We start from the raw sequence: 15,212 nt of genomic DNA, 5'->3' as shown, positions 1-15,212 counted from the left end.
TCACGACCCAGACCGAATCTCTGAAGCGGTTCGGAAGGGCGACGGCGTATCGCACTCGCTCGCAAGCACGCACGCCGGCCCCGCCCGCTTTCGACGTGGTGACGGGACGGACGGCGACCGTCCACCCGCACGATCAACGGCTAATCTTGCAAGAAAACGATGCTACACGCCCAACCCAAAGCATCAGAGCTTTATTTTAACGCACAAGTTAGCATTTGACACCGCCTGTCTGCCATTTCATCAGCACACCAGACAACGAGACGGAGACAATCAGACATATAGGCAGAGCATATGCGTGCGCATGAATGTATTTATGGCCCCATGCCACCAACATTCATGGCATCACATCAGACCTAAGCCGTTCAACGGGCATCGAACGTAGACAGATCGTCGAACAGTGCTGACTGCTGAGTGCTGACCATCCCTCCAAACTGATAATCGTCGACGATCATTTGCCAAACCATGTCGCGAACTAATTAATCTTTTCACCCATGATATATATATATATATATATATATATATATATATATATATATATATATATATATATATATATATATATATATATATATATATATATATATATATATATATATATATATATATATATACAGACACACAGACACACGTGATTTCAGGACCACCAACATTTCGCGTTCACCGTTCTCCGATCAAACAAGCTCGATCGTGCACGCCGCACGCCCAATGCATTAATTCCTACGCGATCAAGGAGGCGATCGTCTGCTCAATGTCCAACTGCCTGGCGACGCTGCCGGCGGCAGCGGCAGCGGCCGCGGCGTACAGCCGACCGAGGTCGAGCGCGCGGAGGGCGGCCGCGAGCCGACGGGACAGCGCGGCGGCCTCGGCGCGCAGCCCGGCGTTGGCGAGGAGGGCGAGGGCCAGGCGGCCGCGAGCGGCCTGCGCGCCGGCCGCCAGATCGCGCCTCCTGCGCTCCAGGAGCGCGGCGGCGTCCCCGAGTTCGTCGAGGCGGCGCTGCTTCCGCGCGCGGGACCGCCTCGCGGACTCCCGGTTCGAGATCCTCCGCCGGAGGCGCCGCTCGTCGGCGGACTCCCCCGCGTCGGCGTCGGCCTCGGCCTCGGGCGAGGCTGTCGCCGCCGGAGGTTGAGCTGGGAATGGGATGGCTGTGGGGTCGGATACGAACCCCACCTGCGGCGGCGGTGGCGGTGTTGCCGTCGCCGAGAAGACTTGCATGTCGATGTCGTCGATGCAGGGCATGTAACCTGCTGAGAAGGCCATTAGGGACATGATGGTAATTATGTGCTTATCAGAGGGCGGGGAAAAGGGAGGGAACAAGTGAAGGGCTGCGGTATTTATAGCTGGTTTAGAGGGCATCCTGGTACTTTGTTTCTTCGTTCGTGGTGTGGGTCTACAACTCTACATGTTGCAGTCATATACAGTATAGTGCTAAGTGATAATGCGTGCCTTTTGTAGATTTGCAAGATTTGTTTTCCAGATACCAGAGTCTCTAGCCCATATGAATGAAATTGGACGGAACTATATGCAACGTTGTGGGTACAGCCGCACCCACGCAAAATTTGGGGAAAAAACAGTACAATTCATAATATTTGCACATCTATGTCATATATACATTCATGCACCCATACGGTAAGACGTACCTCCGTCAAATTTGCGGTAGCTATAAATACATGCACACACTGACACACTTATTTGTTGTAGCTATAGATACATCGATCCACACACTTTTGTGACTCAGCAGTTTGAGAGGCTTCGGTGAACAGACCGACGGACAAATTGTCTCGTTAAAATAATAGATACCTAAAGTTGCAAGCAACTATATATGAGCTATACAAAACGGAGTGTATATATAGTGAAATTTTAAATAAATCTATAGATTATGATTTTATGGTTGGGGGGTGTTTGTATTTGCACCCTATAAAACCAACATAGCGTCGCCCTGGTTCTAGCAATATAGCAAAAAACGTAGCGCGTGGTAAGGTACACGTTACATGAACACACTTCAAGTTATTGAAAAGTCTCTATATTTATGTTCCATCTAACTAAAAAGAGTAACAAATATTATGGTTCTTGAGCATGAAAGAAATATAGCGAAACATTTCAAGGATTTAATTAACGTAAGCCCATGACATGACAAAGACAATATGGTGAGATGTAATATAAATGATAATGATAATGGTTCATACTTGGTAACAAATTTAAATAGGTCGGTATTATTTATTGGTGTGATACACTTGAAATAAAACAAACATAATTTAACGTTATCAATTATTCATTACGTCACAACTACATACGGCGCCTAACATACGGCGCCTAGATATTTTACCGAGATTTATACGGCGGGCGGTAGGCTGCGGCGAGGCCGCGAGGGGGACGTTTTTGTGCCGGACGTACTGTGGTTGATTCCGATGGAAGACGGTCCAAACAATAGGGATTTTAAACTTAACCACGAAGGAAGGAGGCGATATAGTCTAACACACGGTTCTTTGCTATCTTGAGGACTAAAGCAGATTCGTTCAGCATGTGATCGTTCTAGTGAACAGTCCTATAGCATATGGTTAGAGGTGAGAGAAGGACAATCCTAATGATATGATTATGATAGTTTACGCATGCTGAATATGCTGGTCTTTTGCTGGTTCGATAATATCTCATGCATGTGTGATCTGAAAACGAATCTCATACAAGAAACTGGGCCCTGCATAAAAACCAAAGCTTAAAAATCTACATAAAATGTACTGGGATGGTTATAAAAAATACCAAGAGACAGTATGAGAGGGTGGGGGAGGAAGAGTGATCTAGAGCGTCTATTGCATGCCATGCATGGTAGTCAGTGGCGGAGCTAGCCTCATGAAGTCAAACCTAGGCTCTTGCCCTCCCTTGATTGCATGTTTTCTCACTGCATATATATGGTACTACTCTCAACCAATTGGTATGTAAATATACTCTATCAATGTACAGCTAAACATGAAGAGTGGGAAACCTACACCATAGGGAACAAATAAGACGAAACGATAGAAGAGTCTAACACTACGTCATATTGCTGCTACTTGGTATACCTTGTCATTGAATCTTTTTAGATCCTTGTTTTCAGTCCGTGTCACGCCGCTGGATGCACTTCAGCCTCCTAAGGCAAAGCTTTGTGAAGGCTTGAATAGACAACCAGAGGGGAGGTGAATGAGAACCAATAAATTTCAGTTTTTTAAAAATGAAAATTAAGCACTTAACTTTAATAGAAACGAACCAAAAAAACACATCAACCATTCAGTGATTTTATGTTTGAAAATGTTACTAATATTCACACGAGACCAATAAAACAAACGGATCGTAAAACAGACATAAAAAAGTCCGAAGCAACCAAAATAGTATCGCTTTCTAATATTGTTTTCAGCAACTCGAAATTCAGTTTTAAATGCAAAATCGATCCAAACGGACTTTGATTGAGCTGAAATTTTGGACACGTCTTTACAAGTAAATTTCTAAGGTGTCCACAAAATTTAAACTCAAACGGATTTAAATTTTAATAGCACGTCAGAAAACCCAAACTTAACTTGAGGTTTTGTTGGGAGTTTGTCAAATGATCAAATATGTTATAAACCTGTCCACAAAATGGATCAGCTCATACAATAAGTTTGCAATGACTAATTTCTAATCTAGAGAAAATCTCTAAAACCTCTCTCAAACTCTTGAAGGCAGGGATCAACTCAAAAAATCAGACTAGAGAGGTTGAGAGAAGAAGAAGTAATAAAAACCAATAACATCATATTTGACACAAAATAAAACGTCGTGAGGACTAAGTGTGACTACAGCCACACTTCTTTAAAAAATACGTAGGCTTAGATGTCGTGCCCCCAAAATATCTAAGGATCTCTTAGCTAGAACGAGAAAGATTACAAACTGAGGGAATGAAAGTGCTTAAGAGATAGCCGAATGGTTCAGTTCTCACATTCTATTTATAGAGGGTTATTCCTTTTTCCTAAATTATCCCTAAATATATAGACCATATTCACTCAACCAGGGGTAAAATGGACCAACTCTTAGAATTTTGATCTGACGGCCAATCAGTTTTCACGCAGTTGCTTCGTCTTGACGCACCCTCGGTGATGACATCATGTGTCGTCTGCGATTTCCACCGGAACCGTGCCACCAGATTCTGAGGCCCAAACCTGGCAAAACCTATGAACTGTCGAGCTAGGTGGTTTTGAATGTTCAACCACCGAAACCCCATTTGTAGCGTACTTCATACGTGTCTCCCACGTCCTGAACACATGTCCTGTCATTCAGTAACCATGTTGGCGACATGATCCCCTCCTCCATGTCCTCGTGCCTATCAGTGTCTCTAGGTGTCAGCCACCATGGCTAGTCACCTAACTTCTTCGGTCCCTCGGGTAAGACACACCGCTCATCCTACGTCGCTTCCGATTTATCGGTACGAACTCACATGACCTTCACCTTCACTATCGACCACAGTTACCGGACTCCACACTTGCACACCACAAGCCAAGAGACATACTGCAACAACAATCTCGCACCCCGGTTAGTCCAACTGACTCAACCCAAGACACTATCCTTGTTGATAATTACTCATCACAACGATCCAAATCACCAAGGAACATATCAAGGCACACATTAACCTTATGTTCACACTTTGTTTAAGAAGAGGCAAAATGGTTATCCACAGAGCAAATAATTCCTCAGGTTCTGATATTGCTTTATAACTAGAGTTGTTTATGTAATCTTGTTTATTTTAACATGTGTTGTTTCTTGATTCATATGCGACACCCTTTTATTTATTTTAAATATATTAATCGGTACAGATTAAACCGCTCCTATTCTTATAAAAAAATTCATAATAGAAAGAATTATTATGACTACATGTGGGCTCTCCACACAACATAAAAATAATAATTCAAACATTAGAATCAATACATCATGTTAATATCTTTTCCCCGAACATAAAATCCCCATGTGTTTCATTAAGAGGTAGCGAAGGTAGGAAAATGGCCATCACCAAGTGAGATCCCCGCATATTGATAAACTCAAACAAAGGAGCAAAGAGAAAATGCACAAACGTTAGTTTTTGTTGATACTACATTGCGGCATATGTGCGATCTTCAGCTGGCGTTAGAACGCTAAAATATATATCACGCGAGCTAAGAGGGCCGACAAGAAGTAAACCCAGTCGCTACCTAGCTGTTACCCTCTTCCTTGATCGACTCCACCGACTAGAAGTAGTTGTGTCATCAACATATGACATCCATGAAACTTTATGTGGACAATTTTTTCTCCATATTTTTAGCCTTTTTACATTGTAGGAGTAGCCGGTTGGAACTTTGATACTGTTCAAACGTCCAGACATTGATGTCCTTATCTTTCTTGCTGAGAGTGTAGCTAGCAGGATCTAAATATAATGTTGTCTTTCATCCCTCTATTTTGGGTGCATAGCCTCTTGTTGTTTCATAGCTTTTCAAGTCCTCCCATGATTCTAGTGTATCTTTGCCCTTCCCATATGTGCATGAGAAACCACGTAAGTTCACACTAATATTCTTTATGGGCTGCATGGCGTCGATTGCATCGCGGGCATCTAATACTTTCGAGTAAGTTAGATGCCAAAATATTGACTTCTTGTACATTAGTACTGAAAGTCGCCTAGAGGGGGGTGAATATGGCGAATCTGAAATTTACAGACTTAATCACAACTACAAATCGCAAGCGAATAAAGAGTGAGACACAAGGATTTGTTTTACCGAGATTCGGTTCTCGCAAACCTACTCCCCGTTGAGGTGGTCACAAAGACCGGGTCTCTTTCAACCATTTCCCTCTCTCAAACGGTCCCTCGGACCGAGTGAGCTTCTCTTCTCAATCAAACGGAACACGAAGTTCCCGCAAGGACCACCACACAATTGGTGTCTCTTGCCTTGGTTACAATTGAGTTGTTCGCAAGAAAGAATGAAAGAAGGAAGCAATCCAAGCGCAAGAGCTCAAAAGAACACAACAAATCTCTCTCACTAATCACTAAAGCCTTGTGTGGAATTGGGAGAGGATTTGATCTATTTGGTGTGTCTAGTATTGAATGCTATAGCTCTTGTAAGGTGTAGAGGTGTAGAAACTTGGATGCCAATGAATGTGGGGTGGTTGGGGTATTTATAGCCCCAACCACCACAAAGTGGTCGTTGGAAGGCTGCAGTCGCATGGCGCACCGGACAGTTCGGTGCGCCATCGGACACTGTTGAGAGCACCTAGAGGGGGGGTGAATAGGTGATCCTGTGAAACTTAAAAACTTAAATCACAAAAACTTGTTAAGTGTTAGCACAATAATCGCCAAGTGGCTAGAGAGGAGTCTCAACAAAACACAATACCACAAGAGATCAAACACAGAGATGACACATTGGTTTATCCCGTGGTTTGGCCAAGACAACGCTTGCCTACTCCACGTTGTGGCGTCCCAACGGACGAGGGTTGCAATCAACCCCTCTCAAGCGGTCCAAAGACCAACTTGAATACCACGGTGTTTTGCTTTGCCTTTCAATATCCCGTTTCCGAGGAATCTCCACAACTTGGAGCCTCTCGCCCTTACACTTGAGATTCACAAAGAAATACGGAGTAAGGGAGGAACTAGCAACGCACACAAGACTCAAAATCAGAGCAACAACACGCACACAGATCGCAACAAGAGCTCGCAACACCACTCAATGAGTTCACAACTCAACAAGAGCTCTAGATGCTATCACAATGAACCAAATGCGCGGAATTGATGTCTTGGTGCTTAGGAATGATGTAGGAATGCTTGATGTTCTCCTCCATGCGCCTAGGGGTCCCTTTTATAGCCCCAAGGCAGCTAGGAGCCGTTGAGAGCAAATCTGGAAGGCTGATCTTGCCTTCTGTCGACTGGTGCACCGGACAGTCCGGTGCCTGATTTCCTTCCTAAAATGGCGCGGCCGACCGTTGCAGATCTGGGAGTCGTTGGCGCACCGGACATGTCCGGTGCACACCGGACAGTCCGGTGCCCCCTTCCGACCGTTGGTCCGGCCACGTGTTGCGCGCAGATTCCGCGGCCGACCGTTGGCTCACCGGACAGTCCGGTGCACACCGGACAGTCCGGTGAATTTTAGCCGTACGCCGTCGGCGAATTCCCGAGAGCGGACACTTCACGCCGAGTCAGCCTGGCGCACCGGACGCTGTCCGGTGCACCACCGGACAGTCCGGTGTGCCAGACTGAGCTGAGTCTTGGCTGTACACAGCCAAGCCTTTTTCACCTCTTTTCTTTTCTTCTTCTTTCTGTTTCTAACACTTAGACAAGTATATTAGTACACAAAACCAATGTACTAAGGCTTAGAAACATAACTTTACTCTTGATTTGCACTTTGTTCATCCATGAGCATAAATTCACATTTAAGCACTTGTGTTGGCACTCAATCACCAAAATACTTAGAAATGGCCCAAGGGCACATTTCCCTTTCAATCTCCCCCTTTTCGGTGATTTATGCCAACACAACATAAAGAAACTAGAACAAGTGCAATATCACTTCAAATAAAACTCAAATTTATTTTGATTCAATTTTTGGCATATATGGATCATCCTTTGCCACCACTTGGTTTGTTTTTGCAAATCAAACTCAAATCTCTATCTCTAAGTCAAACACACATGTTGAAGCATAAAGAGAGTCATTCAAAAAGAGATTGATCAAAGATTTCAAAAACTCCCCCTATTTCCCATAGTCAACACTTCTCCCCACAAGAGGCCAACTTTTGACAAAACAGACAATGCAAGAGTTTTGACAAAACAAAAAGCTCTATTTGACTATTTTCAAAATTTCTCAAGTGGTAGCTGATCCATTTATTGCTTTGGCCTTTATTTTCTCCCCCTTTGGCATCAAGCACCAAAACGGGATCAATCTTGGCCCTATAACCCCATTGCCTCACCAAAATCTTCAATTAAGAGCAAATGGCAGTAAGAGTTCATGAGATGAACTTGGAATAAGTTACCCTCTCATCGGAGTGCAGTGGAAGTCTTTCATGGTCCAAGTCCACCTTTTCCCTTTCAATTCGCCTTCGAGACTAAAACAAGCAAACTCAAGCACATGGTTAGTCTCAAAGGGTCAAGTTGTAACACATCTCCCCCTAAACATGTGCATCACTTTGCAACGGACTTGTGAGGTCCGGGAAGTGTTTGTACAACTTGATCACCATAAATAAGCAACAAAATGCATAGGGAGTATGATCAAAGGCATAAACACATGTATGCTATAAATCAATCCAAGTTCCGTGAATCTAAGACATTTAGCTCACTACACAACCTGCAAAAGGTCTTCTCATCTAGAGGCTTGGTAAAGATATCGGCTAGCTGGTTCTCGGTGCTAACATGAAACACTTCGATATCCCCCTTTTGCTGGTGGTCTCTCAAAAAGTGATGCCGGATGTCTATGTGCTTTGTGCGGCTGTGTTCAACAGGATTTTCCGCCATGCGGGTAGCACTCTCATTATCACATAGGAGTGGGACTTTGCTCAGATTGTAGCCAAAATCCCTGAGGGTTTGCCTCATCCAAAGTAGTTGCGCACAACACTGTCCTGCGGCAACATACTCGGCCTCAGCGGTGGATAGGGCAACAGAGGTTTGTTTCCTAGAATTCCATGACACCAGGGACCTTCCTAAGAATTGGCACGTCCCCGATGTACTTTTCCTATCGACCTTACATCCAGCATAGTCGGAGTCTGAATATCCAATCAAGTCAAAGGTAGACCCCTTTGGATACCAGATCCCGAAGCAAGGCGTAGCAACTAAATATCTAAGGATTCGCTTCACCGCCACTAAGTGACACTCCTTAGGATCGGATTGAAATCTAGCACACATGCATACGCTAAGCATAATATCCGGTCTACTAGCACATAAGTAAAGTAATGATCCTATCATTGACCGGTATGCCTTTTGATCAATGGACTTACCTCCTTTGTTGAGATCAGTGAGTCCATCGGTCCCCATCGGAGTCTTTGCGGGCTTGGCATCCTTCATCCCAAACCGCTTCAGCAAGTCTTGCGTGTACTTCGTTTGAGAGATGAAGGTGCCATCCTTGAGTTGCTTCACTTGGAACCCAAGGAAGTAGTTCAACTCACCCATCATTGACATCTCGAATTTCTGCGTCATCACCCTGCTAAACTCTTCACAAGACTTTTTATTAGTAGAGCCAAATATTATGTCATCGACATAAATTTGGCACACAAACAAATCTCCATCACAAGTCTTAGTAAAAAGAGTTGGATCGGCTTTCCCAACCTTGAAAGCATTAGCAATTAAGAAATCTCTAAGGCATTCATACCATGCTCTTGGGGCTTGCTTAAGTCCATAGAGCGCCTTAGAGAGCTTACACACGTGGTCGGGGTACCGTTCATCCTCGAAGCCAGGGGGTTGCTCCACGTACACCTCCTCCTTTATTGGCCCGTTGAGGAAAGGGCTCTTCACATCCATTTGGTACAACCTGAAAGAATGGTGAGCGGCATATGCTAGCAAGATACGAATTGATTCTAGCCTAGCCACAGGAGCAAAAGTCTCATCAAAGTCCAAACCTGCGACTTGGGCATAACCTTTTGCCACAAGTCGAGCCTTGTTCCTCGTCACCACTCCGTGCTCGTCTTGTTTGTTGCGGAACACCCACTTGGTTCCCACAACATTTTGCTTAGGACGAGGCACCAGCGTCCAAACTTCATTTCTCTTGAAGTTGTTGAGCTCCTCCTGCATGGCCAACACCCAGTCCGGATCTAGCAAGGCCTCCTCTACCCTGAAGGGCTCAATAAAAGAGACAAAAGAGTAATGCTCACAAAAATTAACTAATCGAGATCGAGTAGTTACTCCCTTGCTTATGTCACCCAAAATTTAGTCGACGGGATGATCCCTTTGAATCACCGCTCGAACTTGGGTTGGAGGTGCCGGTTGCGCTTCTTCCTCCATCACGTGATCATCTTGTGCTCCCCCTTGATCATGCGCCTCCACTTGAGGTACCTGTTCGTCATCTTGGGTTGGGGAATTCACCATAGTTGAGGAAGACGGTTGATCTTGCTCCAATTGTTCCCGAGGCCGTACATCTCCAATCGTCATGGTGCGTATCGCGGCCGTTGGAACATCTTCTTCATCTACATCATCAAGATCAACAACTTGCTCTCTTGGAGAGCCATTAGTCTCATCAAATACAACGTCGCTAGAGACTTCAACCAAACCCGATGATTTGTTGAAGACCCTATACGCCTTTGTATTTGAATCATAACCTAACAAAAACCCTTCTACAGCTTTGGGAGCAAACTTAGAATTTCTACCCTTCTTCACTAGAATGTAGCATTTGCTCCCAAATACACGAAAGTAAGATACATTGGGTTTGTTACCGGTTAGAAGCTCATACGAAGTCTTCTTGAGGAGGCGGTGAAGGTAGACCCTGTTGATGGCGTGGCAAGCCGTGTTCACAGCTTCCGACCAAAACCGCTCGGGGGTCTTGAATTCTCCAAGCATCGTCCTCGCCATACCGATTAGCGTCCTGTTCTTCCTCTCTACCACACCATTTTGTTGTGGTGTGTAGGGAGCGGAGAACTCGTGCTTGATCCCCTCCTTCTCAAGGAATTCCTCCACTTGAAGGTTCTTGAACTCGGACCCGTTGTCGCTCCTTATCTTCTTCACCTTGAGCTCAAACTCATTTTGAGCTCTCCTGAGGAAGCGCTTCAGGGTCCCTTGGGTTTCAGACTTATCCTGCAAAAAGAACACCCAAGTGAAGCGGGAAAAGTCATCAACAATAACTAAACCATACTTACTTCCTCCTATGCTCAGATAGGCGACGGGTCCGAAGAGGTCCATATGCAGCAGCTCCAGAGGTCTTGAGGTGGTCATCACATTCTTGCTGTGATGTGCTCCTCCCACTTGTTTACCTGCTTGACAAGCTGCACATGGTCTATCTTTTTCGAATTGAACGTTAGTCAAACCTATCACGTGTTCTCCCTTTAGAAGCTTGTGAAGGTTCTTCATCCCCACATGTGCTAAGCGGCGATGCCACAGCCAGCCCATGCTAGTCTTAGCTATTAAGCATGCATCTAGACCGGCCTCTTCTTTTGCAAAATCAACTAAATAAAGTTTGTCGTCTAATACACCCTTAAAAGCTAGTGAACCATCACTTCTTCTAAAGACAGACACATCTACATTTGTAAATAGACAGTTATATCCCATATTGCATAATTGACTGACCGATAGCAAATTATATCCAAGAGACTCTACTAAAAACACATTAGAGATAGAGTGCTCATTAGAAATTGCAATTTTACCTAACCCTTTTACCTTGCCTTGATTCCCATCACCGAATATAATTGAATCTTGGGAATCCTTATTCTTGACGTAGGAGGTGAACATCTTCTTCTCCCCCGTCATATGGTTTGTGCATCCGCTGTCGATAATCCAGCTTGAACCCCCGGATGCATAAACCTGCAAGGCAAATTTAGGCTTGGGACTTAGGTACCCAACTCTTGTTGGGTCCTACAAGGTTAGTCACAATTGTCTTAGGGACCCAAATGCAAGTTTTATCTCCCTTGCATTTTGCCCCTAATTTCCTAGCAATCACCTTTCTATCCTTTCTACAAATTGCAAAGGAAGCATTTAAAGCATGATAAATTGTAGAGGGTTCATTCATTACTTTCCTAGGAACATTAACAACATTTCTCCTAGGCATATTATGAACAACATTTCTCCTACCAACATTTCTATCATGCACATAAGAAGAACTAGAAGCAAACATGTCATGAGAATCAAAAGCATCATATGTGTTACATCTCCTATAAGCATTTCTAGATTGTCTCCTATCATGGTACATAAAGGCATGGTTCTTTTGCACACTACTAGCCATAGGGGCCTTCCCTTTCTCCTTGGCGGAGATGGGAGCCTTATGGCTTGTCAAGTTCTTGGCTTCCTTCTTGTAGCCAAGTCCATCCTTAATTGAGGGGTGTCTACCAATTGTGTAGGCATCCCTTGCAAATTTTAGCTTATCAAAATTACTCTTGCTAGTCTTAAGTTGAGCATTAAGACTAGCCAATTCATCATTAAGTTTGGAAATTGAAACTAGGTGTTCACTACAAGCATCAATGTCAAAATCTTTACACCTAGTACAAATTATAACATGTTCTACACAAGAATTAGATTTATTTGCTACTTCTAATTTAGCATTTAGATCATTGTTAACACCTTGTAAAGTAGAAATGGTTTCATGACAAGTAGATAATTCACCAGAGAGCATTTCATTCCTTTTAATTTCTAGAGCAAGAGAATTTTGTGCACTAACAAATTTATCATGCTCCTCATATAAAAGATCTTCTTGTTTTTCTAGTAATTTATTCTTGTCATTCAAAGCATCAATCAACTCATTTATCTTATTAATTTTAGATCTATCTAATCCCTTGAATAAGCATGAGTAATCTATCTCATCATCATCACTAGACTCATCCTCACTTGAAGAAGCATAAGTACTAGTATCATGAGTGCTTACTTTCTTCTCCCTTGCCATGAGGCAAGTGTGATGCTCGTTGGGGAAGAGGGATGACTTGTTGAAGGCGGTGGCGGCGAGTCCTTCATTGTCGGAGTCGGAGGAGGAGCAATCCGAATCCCACTCCTTTCCGATATGTGCCTCGCCCTTGGCCTTCTTGTAATGCTTCTTCTTCTCCCTTTTGTTCCCCTTTTCCTGGTCACTTTCATTATCGGGACAGTTAGCAATGAAATGACCAATCTTACCACATTTGTAGCACGAGCGCTTCTCCTTTGTCTTGGTCTTGCTTGGCTGTCCCTTGCGACCTTTAAGCGCCGTCTTGAAGCGCTTAATGATGAGGGCCATCTCCTCATTATTTAGCCCGGCCGCCTCAACTTGCGCCACCTTGCTCGGTAGCGCCTCCTTGCTCCTCGTTGCCTTGAGAGCAATGGGTTGAGGCTCATGAATAGGACCGTTTAACGCGTCGTCCACATATCTTGCCTCCTTGATCATCATTCGCCCGCTTACGAACTTCCCCAGAACTTCTTCGGGCGACATCTTTGTGTACCTAGGATTTTCACGAATATTGTTCACCAAATGAGGATCAAGAACGGTAAAGGACCTTAGCATTAGGCGGACGACGTCGTGATCCGTCCATCGCGTGCTTCCGTAGCTCCTTATTTTGTTGATAAGGGTCTTGAGCCGGTTGTATGTTTGAGTTGGCTCCTCGCCCCTTATCATTGCGAACCGTCCAAGCTCGCCCTCCACCAACTCCATCTTGGTGAGCAAGGTGACATCATTCCCCTCATGAGAGATCTTGAGGGTGTCCCAGATCTGCTTGGCATTGTCCAAGCCGCTCACCTTATGGTACTCGTCCCTGCACAAAGAGGCTAGCAACACAGTAGTAGCTTGTGCATTTTTATGAATCTGTTCATTAATAAACATGGGACTATCCGTACTATCAAAGTGCATTCCACTTTCTACAATCTCCCATATGCTAGGATGGAGAGAGAACAAGTGACTACGCATTTTGTGACTCCAAAATCCGTAGTCCTCTCCATCAAAATGAGGAGGTTTACCAAGTGGAATAGATAATAAATGAGCATTAGTACTTTGAGGAATACGAGAGTAATCAAAAGAAAAGTTCGAATTGACCGGTTTCTTTCTCTCGTATTCGTTGTGGTCGTCGTCCTTTTGGGAGGAAGTAGACTCATCGCTGTCGTAGTAGACGATCTCCTTGATGCGTCTTGTCTTCTTCTTCTTCCCATCTTTGCGTCTGTGGCCCGAGCCCGAGTCGTTGGACTTGTCATCCCTTGGCTCGTTGACGAAGGACTCCTTCTCCTTGTCGTTGATCACGATTCCCTTCCCTTTAGGATCCATCTCTTCGGGCGGTTAGTCCCTTTGTGAAGAGAACGACTCTGATACCAATTGAGAGCACCTAGAGGGGGGGTGAATAGGTGATCCTGTGAAACTTAAGCCACAAAAACTTGTTAAGTGTTAGCACAATAATCGCCAAGTGGCTAGAGAGGAGTCTCAACAAAACACAATACCACAAGAGATCAAACACAGAGATGACACAGTGGTTTATCCCGTGGTTCGGCCAAGACAACGCTTGCCTACTCCACGTTGTGGCGTCCCAACGGACGAGGGTTGCAATCAACCCCTCTCAAGCGGTCCAAAGACCAACTTGAATACCACGGTGTTTTGCTTTGCCTTTCAATATCTCGTTTCTGAGGAATCTCCACAACTTGGAGCCTCTCGCCCTTACACTTGAGATTCACAAAGAAATACGGAGTAAGGGAGGAACTAGCAACGCACACAAGACTCAAAATCAGAGCAACAACACGCACACAGATCGCAACAAGAGCTCGCAACACCACTCAATGAGTTCACAACTCAACAAGAGCTCTAGATGCTATCACAATGAACCAAATGCGCGGAATTGATGTCTTGGTGCTTAGGAATGATGTAGGAATGCTTGATGTTCTCCTCCATGCGCCTAGGCGTCCCTTTTATAGCCCCAAGGCAGCTAGGAGCCGTTGAGAGCAAATCTGGAAGGCTGATCTTGCCTTCTGTCGACTGGTGCACCGGACAGTCCGGTGCCTGATTTCCTTCCTAAAATGGCGCGGCCGACCGTTGCAGATCTGGGAGTCGTTGGCGCACCGGACATGTCCGGTGCACACCGGACAGTCTGGTGCCCCCTTCCGACCGTTGGTCCGGCCACGTGTTGCGCGCAGATTCCGCGGCCGACCGTTGGCCCGGCCGACCGTTGGCTCACCGGACAGTCCGGTGCACACCGGACAGTCCGGTGAATTTTAGCCGTACGCCGTCGGCGAATTCCCGAGAGCGGACACTTCACGCCGAGTCAGCCTGGCGCACCGGACGCTGTCCGGTGCACCACCGGACAGTCCGGTGTGCCAGACTGAGCTGAGTCTTGGCTGTACACAGCCAAGCCTTTTTCACCTCTTTTCTTTTCTTCTTCTTTCTGTTTCTAACACTTAGACAAGTATATTAGTACATAAAACCAATGTACTAAGGCTTAGAAACATACCTTTACTCTTGATTTGCACTTTGTTCATCCATGAGCATAAATTCACATTTAAGCACTTGTGTTGGCACTCAATCACCAAAATACTTAGAAATGGCCCAAGGGCACATTTCCCTTTCAACTGTCCGGTGCGCCAGCCACGTCAGCAGACCGTTGGGGTTCGACCGTTGGAGCTCTGTCTTGTGGGC

At 45.0% G+C, this 15,212-nt stretch overlaps 1 protein-coding gene across 1 annotated transcript; it reads right to left on the bottom strand.

Annotated features, from left to right (window-relative positions):
- Window positions 1-632: 632 nt before the first annotated feature.
- Window positions 633-1,553, bottom strand: LOC109943776 (ocs element-binding factor 1-like). The gene has a single exon (XM_020547271.3). The coding sequence runs from the start codon at window positions 1,351-1,353 to the stop codon at window positions 718-720; it is 636 nt and encodes a 211-aa protein (XP_020402860.1). The 5' UTR covers window positions 1,354-1,553; the 3' UTR covers window positions 633-717.
- Window positions 1,554-15,212: the final 13,659 nt, after the last annotated feature.

Source organism: Zea mays, chromosome 1 (assembly GCF_902167145.1).
Source record: "Zea mays cultivar B73 chromosome 1, Zm-B73-REFERENCE-NAM-5.0, whole genome shotgun sequence".
In the NCBI taxonomy this organism is placed as follows: domain Eukaryota; kingdom Viridiplantae; phylum Streptophyta; class Magnoliopsida; order Poales; family Poaceae; genus Zea; species Zea mays.
The sequence above is the reverse complement of the archived record's forward strand: the minus strand, read 5'-3'. Positions and strand labels throughout refer to the sequence as shown.

Coding starts and splice junctions, on each gene's coding strand:
- LOC109943776 (XM_020547271.3), bottom strand. CDS start 1,353: ATGCCCTCTAAACCAGCTATAAATACCGCAGCCCTTCACTTGTTCCCT.